Raw genomic sequence first — 16395 nt, 5'->3', positions numbered from 1 at the left:
CCCTTGGCATTGGTGAGTTCCTCCCTGCCCATGTTTCTTAGTCACCGTTAATAGGACTTGCACTCCTACGCGCTCGACAATGCTGGATGAAGGATTGCTAGCCAATTTGGGGGCTGATAGTGGTCGCTTTTTAAGCGTCAGGAACTTTGCAATGTGTCTTTTAGTTTTGCTAGAGACTTTTTTGGAACTGAAATATGACCCAGGAGCTCTCTGCCCCTAATTGAAGCGGGAAAGCTGTGATGCTTAACAAATGTCTTTTCTCCTTTAGGTGCACTGGAGATAATGTTGGAACAAGCTTTTGTAAGTTCAGAGTTGCCACAACCTTAAGGCTAGGCTGACTCTTTAGACAACTTAGCATGTTATCTGGGCTGCAATTACCTCAGATTTCCTGGAGTTGCTTGCCTCAGGGGCAGAGCTGAGTGCATTTTTCTGAAATAGCTGTTTCTAGAGCTATTAAAAGCTTTGGTTCATAACCTGCTTGTGTATGGAGTGATCCATAGCTTGAGCTATGAAATACAACCAACGCAGAAGCAGCAGTGAGGGAGGTAAATTTTAAGTATGGAATACAGAGAAGATCTTCGTGATGTTCTGTGTCAAGACTTACCGTGTTCACAATTTAATGGTGAACAATCTGTATAAACTTGCTACTTAAAGCTGTGACCAAAAGTATATCTGAGTTCAGTAGGACTAAAAGGAAGTAAAATCAAGTTGCAGACAGGATTTGGCAAGCCAGTAACAGCCCTCCCATGCAGTATTACATAATGCACGGGAGACCTTGGCCATCTTGAAGAGCGGTGTTTTATCCTCCTGCAGTGCCAGTCATGGCATCTAGTTCTGCTGATAGCTCTGAGACAGCTTTCCATGCTCTGGCAGCAGGTGAGGGAGTCTGAGATAACAGGTATAACGAGAGCTTTTTGAATCTTGTAAAGCTGCTTCTGTGCAGTCTTTGAAACGGAGAAAAGCAATTTCACCATTCCCTGTCAGCAGGTGACTTCTCGTACAGTTGGAGGAATTTGTTGAAAAAAATCACTAGTCATGTGGTAGGAATCTCCAGCTTCCTCAACACAGCAGAAGCGGCTTCTGAGAACAGGAGGTTAATGTATGCTAGGGCAGAAAAATGATCCAGTGTTCATAGCTTGTTTCCTCGGACCTAATCTGGGACTGAAAAAGAAGGGGGGAAAATACTTTTTTATGCCTTAACAGCAGGTTACCCTGTGCATAATAAGTCATAGGTAGTTAGGAAATTGGTATGTTTTAGGTGGAGCATTGTGCACTCTGTGAGTATCGGCCTGTGCTGTTGAATGCCAGGCACTGCAGGGACACCAAAGGGTACCGCAGCCTGTTTTGGTACTTCCACAGCATCATTAACACTGGTCTCGTGTTCCCCTCGGGTGTCCCTTCCCCCCCATCAGCCGCCCTCTCTCCCTGCCGGGTGAGCGCTGCTGCCAGACTTGCACCGCAGCAGGTTTGGGTCGGAGGCGGCGTGCCCCAGGAGCCCTGCTGGGAGCCCTGCTCCAGGGAGGTACTTGGGAGGGAAGGACGCCTCCACTGCCACTCACACCCTCCTGCTCCTTTCTTTACAAGGCTCTGCAGCCATGCTGACTCACACCTTTGTGAAGGGTTTCCCCAGGCTCCATGTGTGTGTCTAGCAGAGGAAAGTTTGCTTTCTTGACTCTCCTAGCCTGTGCCGCAGCCTGCGCTGCTGCCACCAGTATCTGCCTGTCAAGCGCTGGCCTTTCCACGGGCTCAAGTCTGGGGCGCCTTCCCTTGCTGCCCGCAGCAGTTCTCTGGGGCAGGGACATCACGGGCCTTCACCAGGCACGTGCTCGGCTTGTGAAGTCTCCCACCTGAAATTAGCCGTAAAGCTCCATACTTTCACCAATACATACGTTATGTGACCACAAAGCATTTTGGTTATTTTGTACAGAAGTGAGTTAGGGGGATTCGTTTGTTACAGAAACTCAGCTGAGGAAGAAGTGGGAGGTAACTGCTCCAGCTCCCTCCCAGGGAGGGAGAGAAGTAGAAGTAAGCATTTCAGAGAGGACCCCATTCCTCAGTACAGTCCGGTAATCTCGGATTGCTCAAAAAAAGGGCTCCCACTGTTAGCCGCAGAAGCCAGGAATAGCATTCCCTGCTCTGGCTACTCTACCGCCCTTGTCTTTGGAAGACCTGAAGTATTTTTCTCCCCGTCTTTGAAAGCTTTACTGAGGATATGTGTTCAGGAGTTCTGCACGTGGCTGCTTCTAACAAAGAACCTCTAGTTCATTTATTAAAACTGTGTGTATGTACACCCACACATAAAATTCCAGATACCGTGGCTGAAAGGCTGCCAGGCCCAGCTGCATGCTGTCTCATGAGAATGTTCTCTTAATGCTACAACGCAGCCTGGATTAAGTCACTTCTACCAGTTTAAAGGAATGGAAAAATCCTCCAAGGAGGAACAAAACATGCAGGGAGCCTGATGTTCAAAACGCAGAAGAGCCAGAGAGGAACTAACTTCCAGTTGCACAGCCAGACCAGAGATGTTCTGCAGCCATGGGAGAAGAGGACAGAGGGCCACTAAAATCCATAAATCCTCCTTAAGTATTCAAGAGTGATAAAAAAACCCATCATTTTGTCTAAATCTGTATTTCTTACAGCAGCTGAGTAAAGGCCAGGTGACTCAGACGCACCACCCGGTGCAGTAACTGACAGCCTGGTGTGACTGCGGGGCTCCGTGCCACTGCAGGTCGTGGTGAAATTAAGAACTAAAACGTGCAAATCCAGTACGGGGATGGACGCACAGCTGCAGCAGCACCCAAACAGAAGTGAACTAGGCAACGTGCCGCAGCATTTGTTGTTAACCGCCTTGCAAAGGAGACGTACCACACCTTGGGTTGCAATTATTTTTTAATGGAAAAGACTAATTGATGTTTTACATAAATATCAATTAGTGATAACAAGTCAGTTGAATAAGTAAAGGAATACATACCCCCAAGTTTTAAAGGCTCATAATGAACTGACAAAGTAGCACACAATGACGACTACAAGGAATTACAAGAGGTGGGCTGCACGTCAATCACCTGCATTAAGTTCAACTGCTAATCAAATTAGGCTATTATTGGAGTTAGTCACAGTGCGGTCTTCCCATGCAGCAACAAGGACACGTTCAAAGGGGAAAGTGAACTTCAAAAACATCTTTCTGCTTCCAGCAGAAAGCCCCAACTATGAAAGTACGAAAGCCTCAAGTGGTCCACTGACGTTAAGCCCTTTTGGGGTCTGGTTTCAGGTTTCAGATGCACAGTGTCCCTCCCCTCCGACTAAAAACGTATTTTTAACCACATGCACAGGTTCTGTCAGACGGGAATGTGTTCACACTGCAAAGTGATACCAAGGTTGGATCTTGCTAATAATTTCTTTTCTACAGTGTTGTGAAGGACTGAAATCACTTTTATTCCCAGGCAGGCTGCAGGGATGGGGAGAAGGGGAGGCTATTTTTATAGTCATTAAGAACAATTTGTTAAGTGAGTAGAAGCTGCACCAGAAACTATGTAACTTCACAGTTTTTCATGCAAGCTGACAGGCATGATCTGCATTTCCATCTAACATCTCCGCACTCGTCTCCTACAGGCTCAAAATGCTAAATACCTACAGAGGTATTGCTCACACTATGTCCACAAGCTATAGGGATCAGAGTTACGTGACCCCGCTTTCATACGCATAACAACATGGAAACCCACAGCTTAAATATCTTTAAAATGGATCAGTGAGAGCCACGCAGTTTGCCAAGTTAGTGTTTCCAACAGCATGACATCAATCTGATGAGAAGGCATCAAATTCCCCTAATATTACCTTTAAATATTATGTGGCTAAGATGCCTGCTTTCCAGTGGTTTAGTCAATAAAAGTTCATTATGAATTATCTAAAACTAGCAGAAACGTACACATTTCACCTTACAGCTTTTTCAGTGAAAGTCAAATAGTTACTAAATGCTGGGCACGTGGTAGGATCTGATCTACTGATGCATGAAAATTAACACCCTACCCTGGTTCTCTGAATGGCTCAAAAATTGGCAAGAAAAGTTGTTATTCAAAACTAAATTAGCAATTCTCCTGTCACGTGTCAGGTCCCATAAATTCATGTCTTTTTCAAAATCTGGACTACACATACTCAGCCGGGAGATGCACCAATACAAGACGCAAATGAAACCTTTAAAAGTCAGCAACTGCTCAATGAAAGAAATTGCTTCCAAATACAGCCTAAATCATCTTGCAATGCCAGTAAGCTGGAACCCAACCCATGACAAAGTTGTAGCAGCTGAAAGGAACAGCAACACTTCTAAAGTCACTGCCAAAGGTGGACGTTCCACAGCACCAGAGAGATTTTGCTTTATATTTGCACTGGCTTCAACATACTTCAAGTGAGAACCCATGAAAGATGATTCACGTAGTCCCATAACAGACACGAATTTACTAACACCTCTATAGTATCAGATTGCTTATGCTCAGTGGGTTTACATTTCAGAATTAATCATAACAAAAAGGCATCTTCTGCACCGTAAATCTGTTATATGAGAAATCTTTCTTTTTGTTATAATTTTAGAAGAAAAAGCAGACGGCAAACACAAACACAAGAATTCAGCTGGCTGCAGTCACTCAGCATGATGTGCGATTGATCAGCAGGAAGGGGACGATTTCAACGCTTCCAGTTCTTCACATCTAAACAAATTTAAAATTGCGTTATTCTCTTTGATAAACAGAAAGCAACACTTTTGGAAAAACACATGTATAAAACACCCTGGGGCAGGGGGGAATCATACTAAAATACGTCCTAGAACCAAGTATCTTGCCCTTTAGGGTTTGAAGTACGCCTGCTAAGAAGGACTTTTGTCATTAATTTCAAAAACAATTATAAAGAGTTATCTTGGTAGAGAGGAGAAACGTGATGTCAGCTGTAAACACACTACTGAGATAAGAAAGAAGCTGCCTGGAAATTTAGACATTAATTGCACATTCTAGTTACAGTAGAAGTTACCAAGATTTTACCAAGCGTCAATCAGTTGAAGAGTGATTTACTCAAGAACATAAGTAATTCCCTCCCTGGCTTGTGATCAAAAGAGGAGGAATAAGGAAAAAATAGCATGGTCCAAGCTGTTAGAAAGGTATATGGGGAGAAAATCACAATGCTGTTAAACATTACATATAGCGAACTCTGAAGACGTCAGTTAGCTGCCATCATCTGTATTCTGTACCCCCGAGTTATGTTTAGGCTCAGCTGTTCTAATACGTTCTGTCCATCCTACCTGTAAAGGAGTCCGATACAGCCATTTTTCTTTATCTCCACTGAGTTTCATACAGGCAAAAAGGTCACAAACTGCAGGAAGGCCAAAGTCCTGAAAGAGAAGTCACCTTAATTACTGATCTCCAAACATAAACACATTCTGATGCATCTTCAAAGTCTGTCAAGTGTTCAGAAAGACAAGAAAACTGACTTGAGTCTTAGAGATGAATACTTTCTTCATTTAGTAAGACTAGCTATACTTCAAAATTAACTTGTTTTGTGTTAAATGCTGGCCTCATCTAATTAAGTAACTACGTAATAATCACTGAAAACATTAAAAGAGCTAGGAAACCTAAAAACTGTCAGTCAGTATTTTCCAGAAGAGCAATGAATTTGGAAGAGAAAGCAGGCATTAAAGAATTTGGAAGAGAAGGCAGGCATTAAATTCAGTAGAACAATAAACCCAGCACACTGGCTTAAGACACAGCAGTAATAAAAACTCATGAACATGCTCACTTGTGCTTTCTTGCGTAGAAGCCATTTATCTTCCGCTGGAGGCGGGTTAGCATTTTCTGGGTTGTTTGAAGTCAACACCCAACTGTTTACGTTCAAGGGGAGGTGGAATGGAGCCAAGAGGTCTAGGAAAGGGCTCTTGAAACTAGTATCTGCTTTTTCCCTACTCGCCTTTTCTTCTGCACTTTCTGGTTTCTGCTCAGACTTGGCTAGCCAGCTTGTCAGAGGCCTTTCGAGCAATACTTTCAAGGGTTCTGCGATCTCTGCTGAATAATCCGCTTTCTCTGCACTAACGGGTTCCCCTGTGAGCTGCTGTGCGGGGTTAAGCCAGGTACTGGCAGCAGACTTTGTCTTCTCATGCTCAGGGCTTGGTACATCTTTCTGGCTGACCGGAACTCCGTTTTTATCCTTCCCTTCTTTCTTCAGAAGCCATCTACACAGAGCCTCTTTTCCACAGTTTTCATCACACACACACTCCGAAAAGCTGGCACACAGCTCATTAGCTTTGCACACATCTTCCACCTTAAATGGGGCCTGGGGATGCTGAAGAAGCCAAGCATTTACAGCAGATGTAGTGGGTGATTTCCTTCCGTCAAGATGCTCATTCAGGCACTTCAGATTTCCCAGGTTCTCAATTTCCACACTTTTGAGCTGGCTGCCACAACAACTGGTACATGTTTCAGCTTTGAGGAGCCAATCATTGAAATTAAATTCTTCCCTAAAAGGTTTAAATTCATACTTCCATTTCTCATCTGAAGCACTACTTCCATTTTCTGTGTCAGGAGTAAGCAGCCAGTCAGAAAGGTCCATCTCTTCTTGCCCAAGGGATTCCAATTCCTCCACCTTTTCAATAGTGGAAAAGGACGAGTTGAAAGTAGAGGTGGAGTCCTTGCGGCCAGGGGAGTCTGTCTTCCCAGGAACATCACGCTGTTGATTCTGCAGGAGCCAGTTTTCCAAATCTTTCAGATTTCCCCAGGCTTGCTCAAAGTAGCAGACTTTGGAAGAATTCAAATCCTAGTAAAGACACATTGAAATGCATCTATTAACACTAAAAGACAACGTTCAGTAACTGCTTCCACAGTTACAGCTTGGAGCATTCTGATAGTAAGTACAGAAGTATTAGTTGAACATGAGGCAGAGTGAAGAGAATTACAGAAGGTTTAATTCCTACCACATTCTGCCTGCAATCAGATACTGTGTTTCCCTCTTTATTAAAAACTAGGTTAGTGCATAAAAGGTTTACCTGGCTGGGCTCTGACACACATTTTTGTGTAACCCATTCTTCAAGATTGGTGCTGGGAACATACGGAGCCTGGCAAACACCCACAGGTCTGCTTCCAAGTAACCAGTCAGCAAGCGAGGCACTCACTGTCCCATACAATGTTTTCTGCTGTGAAAGAATGTTCTTCATTACGAGAAAGTCTAATTGCTGAGGTAATCTATGGTGAACATCAAAACAGGCATTCAACACGCATCAGTATTTCTGAACCAAGAGAAAAACCAGTCCCTTCCAATTAAGAAAAAAGTAAATCTTCAATCGCCTGTATGACTTTAAGCCAGTGCGCCGATAGATTGTTTTGTGATCCCACATTCTTCAGAGAGCAAATGACAAGAAATGGAAGTGACAATTTCTACAACGCACAGTTCTGATAAGTGCAAACCCAGCGATAACCCTCCTTCTGACCACAATTCCCGTTACTTATTTGCTACCCTCATTCACCGACGCTCTTCCTGTGCAGAGCCCAACATAAGATTTCCCATGAATTTCTCCATTAAAAGGAATTGGACAGTTCCAAGTCCTGACTTGGTAACATCAAGGAATATTCAACTGCAAAATTCTGACTGACGGTCACACTCCAAATTCACTTTCATACTATGTTCTTGCACGTCTGTTCCTGGAGCAGCTAAAACATCAGATCACTAATGCTCGCCACAGCGACTGTTAGTGGCTGCTCAAACATCTTAACAAACAAACAGTAGTCATTGCTCAAGCAAGCTAACATATTGTGCTTGAGTTCTCCTCTTCCCTTTAATACAATTAAATGTTCACGGATACAAGTCTTAATCTTACCTGCTCACAGTTCATTAGGGCACAATTCTGCCCTGGGAACCAGGGAGAAGTATTCTCTCTCTCTGAGGTTTGCTGTAAGGAAAGAAAAGTAAAAGTTAATTTAAATCTCAATTTTGTCCCGTTTCTAGGATGAATTCTACAATAAAGCAGAAGTAAAGCACAGTTACAACTGGTCAGTTCTTTGTGGCTAACAATTTTCTCAAGATTTAAAAACAGAATGGAGAAAGATTTACTATAAAAATACTACCTTCAGTCCACTTCCTTTAAGAGAATTATCTCCAGTAATACAGGAGATACACTGCTTACATAAGAATCCCAAAATATTTATATCACAGAAAGCCATCTACGATGTATAACTATTAATATCTAAAGAAAACCATAACATTAATTTTCAGTTGCTGGAATAGAGTAAGAATATAATCATCATTCCCTCAGTCTCAGCCAAAATATATTAAAATAACATGTACGTAACTAGATCTAAGCTCAGTCAAAATCAGAACTACATGCAATAGTTCATAAAGCACTATCTATAAATTATACAGCTAAAACTATGACTCGTACACAAGATCCATTCAAGCTATAACTAAAAGTAGAAATATCACTTGGAATATATCGCACTACTGCCTCAAAAAAAGATTTTTTTTTCAAATAGTCCAGCCCACAAAAGTCTTGGTGCTTACCATTGTTTTAATTGAACCAAATGAGGTAATAGCCTGGCGAAGGTAAGATGTGTCAGCCTCAAAATTCAGGATGGAAGACTCCTCTGGTTTAAGAGTAAGACTTTCCAGTCTGAAAGAGTAAGATGATTGTATATTTATTTTTTTCTTTCTGTAACTATCATCTTCATCTGTCATGTTTTGGGAATCAATCCATTATTTCATAAAAAGGTTTCCAAACTGACTTGGCACTAATTAGGTAACAGAAAGACTTTTAATACTTCCACAAGAATAAAGAGATGCCTATCCACAAACAAAGAACAGAATAAATTGCCAGCAAAAGACAAGTTTCTCCTTCTTACTTCAATTGCCATCAACAACTAATATTTGAAATAATCTGCCCAAATGAGTACCTCCACTGCTTGTTATAGTCCTGTTTTTTCAATCTAAGATAAAAAAAGATGAGAGGAATCATATCTCAGACTGCTTTAAAGATCTTGTTTCTAAGAACCATTAAAAATGTGGAAACGGTGAGTTAGATCTATTATTAGTTCTATTAGAATCAAAAATCAGATTAAATTCCTAAGTCAAAATAAATACCAATTGTGTTAACTTGCATCATAAAATATATTTACCTCTCCAGGCAAACTGAAATCTGGTTTGCTAGTTCGTTACTACAGGAGCGTTCCAGCTGATGAATAAGGCAATTGAATTGTCCCAAATACTGTACGGAAGACAAAACACATGTTATTGTTTTGGTTTCTAAGATTAAAATTGAAAAAATACTTGCGAGGACAAAGTTTACTTAAAAATGCCAGTGCAACAATTTACAGCCAAATCTTACCCAGTAGAGCTGCTGCGCCTGCTGCTGCAACGCCTCCTCTTTCAGCTGCTGAATGAGATCTACCTGCTCGAACAGCCAAACTTCACGGCTGCGCAGGCATTCCAGGTGGCGGCTGATGTGGCTGTGAATCTTGGCTTTTACCTGTAAGGTAACATGGACCATTTCTAGAACATCTGTCAAAGAGTATGAACAAGCACATGTGCGCTGATTACAAAATAGTATTTGTCACCGATAAGTGGTATTTTTGGAGCAATTTATTTCTCAAAAACTAACCACAGTCACCCACAGCACCACATGACTCAAGTTATTAAAAGTTCCAAGGCTACCTTTAAAGAAGTATCAAAGAACAATGTTATTTGCAATATCTCTCTATTCTGATGTTTCAGCCAACAGCTTTAGTAAATTCTGCATGCCTAAGCTAGTAATACAGGAATACCTTTATCAAGAGCATGACCAAATTACACAGCAAGATGCTTGCAAGTCTCTAGGAAAATTTCAGACCATCATCATAATAGAAAGTACCCTGGAATAATAAAAACTCTCATTAAAGTCATGTTAGTTATTAAAAGTATTTTTTTAAAAGAATTTAAAATTACCTCCCGCCAGTTCTCTTTAATCTGTTGTTCAGCTTTGACGATTCCAGATATAGCCGTTTCCAAGTCCTTCTTTGCTTGAAGGCACTTTGCCAGAGGCTCACTGCCACAGGAATTTCTGTTTCTATCTTGTGGTGGACTCATTCTTGAAGTGTTCCTAAAACACAAGGAAAAACAATTTCTTAATAGTTTCTATTCCTCTGTAACAGAAGAGGAAGGGCATCATATGAAGAACCATCTGCTCTACTTCACCATGAAGGTGACAAAAAAAAACTCCCTAAAACCCTACACCAATGCAAGTTTTCTAAACATAGACAAAGCTTTCTCCAGGAGCGACAATGGTCTCTCAAACAGCTCGGCCCACAGAATTTGCACAATCGCAGGAAAACCAACAGATATTTGACAACAGCTTCAACCGCAGGAGCTTAGTCAATCCTCCCCTGCCATTCACCTTCCTCTGGCTTTTATGTCTAGCCAGCAAATTCCAGCAGCTGAAGGCTGATTCAGGCAAGGTTCAGCAGCTCTGCTGGAGCTGGGGGAGAATGGCCCGGCCAGGGGCAGGAACTGTTTCAGTCACCCTTTTTTCAGCTGCAGGCAAATGAACTGGCTCCCATAAATGAGAAAATTCCAGTACAGTTTGATCAACTGAAAAATCAAGTGTTGATACACAGATCACTCTTTACTAAGCTGCAAAGGCTGAAACTTAGAGCAGCTGCCCATTATTTTTGTCGTGGTCACAGCCACAGTAACTTACTCAGCTTCAGCATATCCTCAAGTAAAAGGGGCTCAGATACAACATTTCTACAGAAGCTACACTGGTAAGGATTCTGCAAGTAAGGGAAAAAAGGTAAATACGGATTTTTAGTAAAAATGGGAAGCATCGATGTAAGCATTTTTTCTAAGCAGTGGGTATTTTGTGACCAAAGAGTTTCATTTCTCCTGTCAGTTTCATGGGATTCCTGAAGCACTAACTAAAGATATGTAGTAAATGTTCTATTTAAAACAAGTCTTCAGCAATGACAGCTATGGAAATTCCCAGCAGAATTAATTAAAGTGTACACATGTGCCAGTCTAAATATTTCATAGATTTTACCACTCCTCTGGAGAGAACCCAAAAGAGTATTTTGAATATGACGAGATGACCACAGAGCTTGTGTTACTGAGCGGCTATTTAGTCTGCAATTTCCAAGCCCCATGACCATATAAACCGTAACCCAAAAATCCTTCTACAGCCAAGACCCACCAGATACGTATAAGTTGTGTACTTCAGAGAGCAGAGGGCTAGGAGAGGTTCGCAAGTGGAAGCTGATAGAAAAAGCAAGGTTTGCTGTGAGGCAGCGGCAGAGGCTGCATCTCCCTCGGTTCCCTCCACACCACGGGCTTCCCGTCTCCCAGGTGCCCCCAGCCATGAGACACGGAGCAGGCACAGGAGCCCCACCAAGCCCCCGCACGCAACTCAATCCCATCCTTGCCATAACATCTGATCTTCTAGGAAGCACAGAGCACAACTACAAGAGAAGTGAACTTGAATTTATTTTTTAAGCTTATGTTAATTCTACACCAAATTAGACAGGGTGCAGAAGTCCAAAATACACCATTCTCCATTCTGTGCTATGAATGCCAGTTTTGTCCTTGTATTTGCATACTCTAATTCATTCACAGGTTCAACTCTGTAAGGTTTCATGATTTTCACCTTGCTAGTGATGTTCAGCAAAAAGTAAGCTTTCCCTTCAAAACACCCCTTAGATTTTATCCTGCTTGTCAACTCTCTCATGTATAACCTACAGAAAAACATAAGTGGGAGCCCTAGCTCTCAGACGTCACCTAAAAGTTTTAATGCAAAGGCAGAGATATAGCGAGCCAAGAAGATAAGGATGTTAGGTATATTAAAAGCTATCCTATACTCAAAAGTAAACAACAAAAAAATCATATTGCTCCTTATTATTTCATTCATCATACCCTTACGTAACAACCGAGTCAAAGTCTGAAAGGCTACATGTAATTGCCATGTTTGCTCGCACAGTGGATAATGTACTTAAGAGTTTTGTGAAAGTTATGTTAAGCTGTGTATCTACAAATGCCAAGTCCAAAGTATGCTGCATTGCCGTTTACTTGTTTTCTGAATTTATGCCACTAGAGAATTGGGCTCAATGCCTGAAGAAATGCTACTTTTTCACACTTTGCATTAGCAACTTCGTACTGGCACAGTCAAACTTAAGAAACTTACACATGCTCCTCTAATGATCTCTGAAAATACTTGCGTTTGTTGCTTTTCCGGTTTTTCATTTGCTTGCAAGAGTCTCTCTCCAAAACGTATACAGAGAGAATCCATGCTGCTTTCCTCCAGCCAGCCAGCTCTTGTAAAATGGCTGTTCTTATGCTTTGTCAAAAATCAGCCAATAAAACTAACATTACCGTTGAGGATGACAGTCAATCCATCCTTCTTTTCAGTTTCTGCAAGCCTCTAACAAAAACAAGCCGGGGTAGGTAACCACCTATTTCCTTGCTTCCCAATTATCACCAAATAGCACTAGGAGTTTAAGAGATTGTCAGGTCCCCTGCTCTGAAATAACCGAGATCATACGCTTAGGTTCAACAGTAACAAAACATAATTACTTCTGCACGGGATACGTGGTTGCAATACAGAGTCACCATTTTTGCCAATTTCCACGTCACCGAACTGTTTCCAACCACAGGGAGGTATCCCACCACGGCTATATTTGCGTCACGGGATGCCCCCCTCCCCCAGCAGCGGAACCTGCACTTACTTTCCGGGCGAGGGAAGCAATTCAGCAGTGTCCTGCTTATAAAGCTGTTTCCATTTTCAACCTTCTATTCCGCAGCAGCACGGACTCCAAAGTCACACGCGTCTGTTTCAGCCCCGCTGCAAATTCCGCTCCGAGTCCTGGCCGCCCCAGCCGCAGGCGGGGGGCGAAGCCGGCGGGCGGGGCGGCGCGGTGCGGGCAGCCGGGGCGGGAGGGGAAGCAGCCCCGCGCCTTATCGGGGCGGCCAGCCCGCGCCCCGCCCCGCGGCCGCACGTCGGCAGCGCCCGGGGGAGCCGCCGGCACCGCCCCGGGGGCGCGGGGGGGGCCGGGCCGGGCCGGGAGCGGCCGGCGGGGTGCCGCGTTGCAGCGCGCTGGTCCGGACCGGGGGCCTTTCTGCAGGGCGGGGATCGGGCCGAGGCGCGGCCATTTCGCCCCTGTCCGGCGGGGGAGGGGCGCAGCGCCAGCCGCGCTCCCCTCCCTCCCCTCACCCGTCCTCTCATCTAAAATACCGAACGCCTCCTAGCACCCCACTGGCAGTTTAAACCGCAAACCCACAAAGTTTTGCAACAAAACCACTATTTCTTGCAACTCCAGCAGTGTGGCAACGCGCCTGTTCCTGCTCAGGCAGGCGGCGAAGCGGGCCCGGGCGCTGAGGCGTTGGGCAGGGGCCGCTGCCGCGGCAGCACCACGGGCTCACGGGGCTGCCAGCCCACGCCGCGGCCTCCACCCCGGCCCCGCACAAACCCCGGCAGCGAGAGGCCCCCCGGCCCAGCGCTGCAGCTGTGAAGTTCCAGAAATCCCTCTGATAACAAACCGGTTAACTCCTGGAGGGACTGAAATACACCTACACGCACAGTTTTTATCACCTCTACTCTTGCTTCCACAATTTCTCACGCGGATGAGGAAAGCACACGTGCAGGCCTGCATGTAATCGGTAAAAACGTTACAGCTATGAAACCAAAAGAACTGTCCAAATGAGGCTGGAAGATAACATTGTTGTTCCTAATCGCAAAATAACTACCAGTCATTACAGACAGATTTTTGGCTCTTTCTATTAACACCCAAAGGCCTCACCTAAGGGCTGTCACTGCAAAGACCCCGCAGACTAAACTTCTGATGACAGCAGGACTTCTAATGCTCTGTATAATCTCCAGTCTCCTACAGGCTGCCTGCCTCCGCCCTGAGGTGTTACTTTCCACATTTGCCTTCTTTTGCTTTTATTTGTAGATCAGAAACTGCTGGACAAACCCCATTTTTTTAGATTCAAATTAATAATCACGTGGCTGGGGAGCAGAGGAGGGCACAACCCTTCCCCACCTACGCAATCTGCTAACAGGCCAGCAGAAAACTGGTTTTACCAGCCTTTCACTTTCAGCACAACCATCCCCGCTGCCGAAGATCATTGTTTTCCATTTCAAGCTGGTGTTGAATAACATCAAAGAGATGCCCCTGCCAGCCTGTGCTGGGGAAAGGCTTCTGAAGGGAACAAAACCTCACGTCGAACAGACTCTATTTATAAATGTGGAACGACTCCTTCCAGTTGGCCGGACAAGGCTGTTCTAAAGGTCTCTCCGACCTGACCTCATGTGGTTTTAACCCAGCTGGCTTGTCTGAACTGAAATCCTTCATTTCCATTTTACCCCACCAAAAAACAGTAGTTCCTCTTAAGCAACTGTCCCAGATTAGTTACGTGGGAGTTGTGGTCAGGGAGTGAAGTACTGTAAGTACACGAGACGAATCTCAGAAATTTCCATTTACATCCAAATATAACAAGCGTTTTATACAGTACAGCATCAACATCGCGAGCCAATATCTGCGTGGAGCCTCTGCTGGCGGCGATTATTTTACTCCAAAACAAGCGTGTATCACCATCATTTATAAGTCACAAGCCACATGCAGAAAAAATGACCTCCAACAGTTCTCTGAGGAACAGAGAAAGTGAAATTGACACCTGAAGGAATAACAATTTTAAAAGTTTCAGGTAATACATTTTCTAAAATTCAAGTAGGTTTTACCTGCCTGCACTGTATTGGATCTGTGCCATAAACCTGAACACACACAACTGCCCTTTCCGTCTATTTTAGCCCTGGCAGGGCCTGGCCGGTGCACAAAGCGCATGTACCAAGGCATCTTCACAAGAGCTGGTTCTGTCGCAAGTCACCAGTGCAGCCGAGACAAGAAGTCTGATCATCATTTTATTCCATCGATCGTTAATATATTTTTTAAGTACAGCACAGCAGGCACATAAGTAAAATCCCAAAATATCTGAATATGAAGGCCCAAAATCACTATACCATAATTACGTACAAGACCAAAGTAGATATCACAGAGTGGAAAAGACACGCTGTTATCTTAACACAGATTTTACATTACAACACAACCATCTTTCAGACTTTTGCGTTTAAAACCCTTTGGAAAACAACTGACAAATCCCTTGCTCTGCTTGAAGCATACAGCCCCAAAGATAGCATTGCCACGCTCCCTGTATATCCATCAATTCAATGTTATGCACTTGCAGCGTTATGAACGGTACTTTTTAAACGCCTGCCAGCTTTTTTTCCCCTCCTGTGACTGCATGCCTTACCTAAAACCCCAGTGGAAGAGAATTTTGTTCCTCTGTCAGCTTTTCCCTGTAGTCCCAACCAGAAATACCAAGTTTAATGCTGAAAGAATGACTAACAAAATCCCTGAAAGCTCTGGCTGAAATTGCTTACCCCCTGCCTAACGACAGATGTTTCCCCAACTTTCAGCAAACACGGTGCACCACAACCCCTCATTGTTTCTAACCCAGGTTGTTGCTGCTTATGCAACCTTTGAAAAGCGCAGCTGCTGACAAGAGATTTTGATTTTACAACTACGGAGTGAGATGACTTTAGGAGTGCTAGCAGCTTAACTTCCCACGGGCATAAAAAGAAAGCGAGATCAGTAAAAAAAAAAAAAAAAAAACCAAAACCCTACGGCCTTCCTATTCGATCAGTGCTAGCCCTGCACCACAGAACTGTAATTTCCTGACTGACCTGCCCGACCCACGCCGGGCCGCCTGACAGACTTTCAGCTGATCGCTCCTGGGTCGGGCCCCCTCCGAGGAGGGACGCCGGGCCCCCTCCGAGGAGGGACGCCGGGCCCGCCCGGCGCAGGGCGGCGGGAGCCCGGCGGTACCCGGCACACCGGACCCGGCGGCGCTACGCCGCCTTTGCGCGCCCGCCCGCACGCCCTGCGCGGAAACCCGGCCTCGCAGCGCCACGACACGCGGGGGTGCAGCCACCACCTTCTGAGCGACAAGGACGCGCGTTTCCCTTCCATCAGCCTGAAGCGGGCGGCGGCGCCGGGACGGCCGAGGGAAAACCCTCACAGAAATTAACGGCACATCATCTCCCCCGCCGCAGGGCAACGCGTGTACGTCGTCCCCCCCTCCACTGCGCGCCACCGCCGCCCGCCCGCCCGACCCGCGGGGGACCCCGGCCCTGTCACCCGCCCCCACCCCCCCCGCCACGGCGGCCGCGGCCCCCGGCGAGGCCCTCGCTTACCGGCACCGAGCGCAGCGCTCTCCCCTCGGCCCAGCGCCGCCGCAGCTGCCCGGCGACCAACGGCCGCTCTCGCGAGAGCGCCGCCCCCGCGCCGCCCCGCCCGCCCCCTGGCGGCGCGGCGGAGCGGCTGCGGGGCCGGGCGGCCGTCGGCGCCGCCGTGGCGGCGG

At 45.2% G+C, this 16395-nt stretch overlaps 1 protein-coding gene across 4 annotated transcripts; it reads right to left on the bottom strand.

The window, feature by feature from the left end:
- Nucleotides 1-2871: 2871 nt before the first annotated feature.
- On the bottom strand, nucleotides 2872-16376 carry NCOA4 (nuclear receptor coactivator 4). 4 transcript variants are annotated; one of them, XM_087764813.1, is made up of 10 exons: nucleotides 16229-16376; nucleotides 9940-10093; nucleotides 9344-9484; nucleotides 9135-9223; nucleotides 8524-8632; nucleotides 7844-7915; nucleotides 7016-7162; nucleotides 5776-6786; nucleotides 5282-5371; nucleotides 2872-4697 (listed from the first exon to the last, which is right to left on the bottom strand). In XM_087764813.1, the coding sequence occupies exons 2-10, from the start codon at nucleotides 10078-10080 to the stop codon at nucleotides 4692-4694; spliced, it is 1806 nt and encodes a 601-aa protein (XP_087620939.1). In that variant the 5' UTR covers nucleotides 10081-10093; nucleotides 16229-16376; the 3' UTR covers nucleotides 2872-4691. The 4 variants fall into 4 exon arrangements, with proteins under 4 accessions (XP_087620939.1, XP_087620940.1, XP_087620941.1 ...); XM_087764814.1 differs by having other exon boundaries at nucleotides 7016-7159; XM_087764815.1 differs by lacking the exon at nucleotides 16229-16376 and adding an exon at nucleotides 12705-12960.
- Between the last annotated feature and the right edge of the window lie 19 nt (nucleotides 16377-16395).

This window comes from Nipponia nippon, unplaced genomic scaffold (genome assembly GCF_047370975.1).
Source record: "Nipponia nippon isolate SJK-2023a ecotype South Korea unplaced genomic scaffold, ASM4737097v1 scaffold_3, whole genome shotgun sequence".
In the NCBI taxonomy this organism is placed as follows: Eukaryota; Metazoa; Chordata; class Aves; order Pelecaniformes; family Threskiornithidae; genus Nipponia; species Nipponia nippon.
Note: the sequence above shows the minus strand (reverse complement) of the source record. Positions and strands in the feature narration are given on the sequence as shown.

What these genes read in the sequence shown, in the direction of transcription:
- NCOA4 (XM_087764813.1), bottom strand. Translation starts at nt 10,080, where the DNA reads ATGAGTCCACCACAAGATAGAAACAGAAATTCCTGTGGCAGTGAGCCT. An exon ending in CCCTAATGAACTGTGAGCAG is followed by an intron (nt 7,163 to 7,843) that starts GTAAGATTAAGA and finishes ATTCTTTCACAG; the next exon opens with CAGAAAACATTGTATGGGAC. An exon ending in TTCTACGCAAGAAAGCACAA is followed by an intron (nt 5,372 to 5,775) that starts GTGAGCATGTTC and finishes CTTCTCTTTCAG; the next exon opens with GACTTTGGCCTTCCTGCAGT.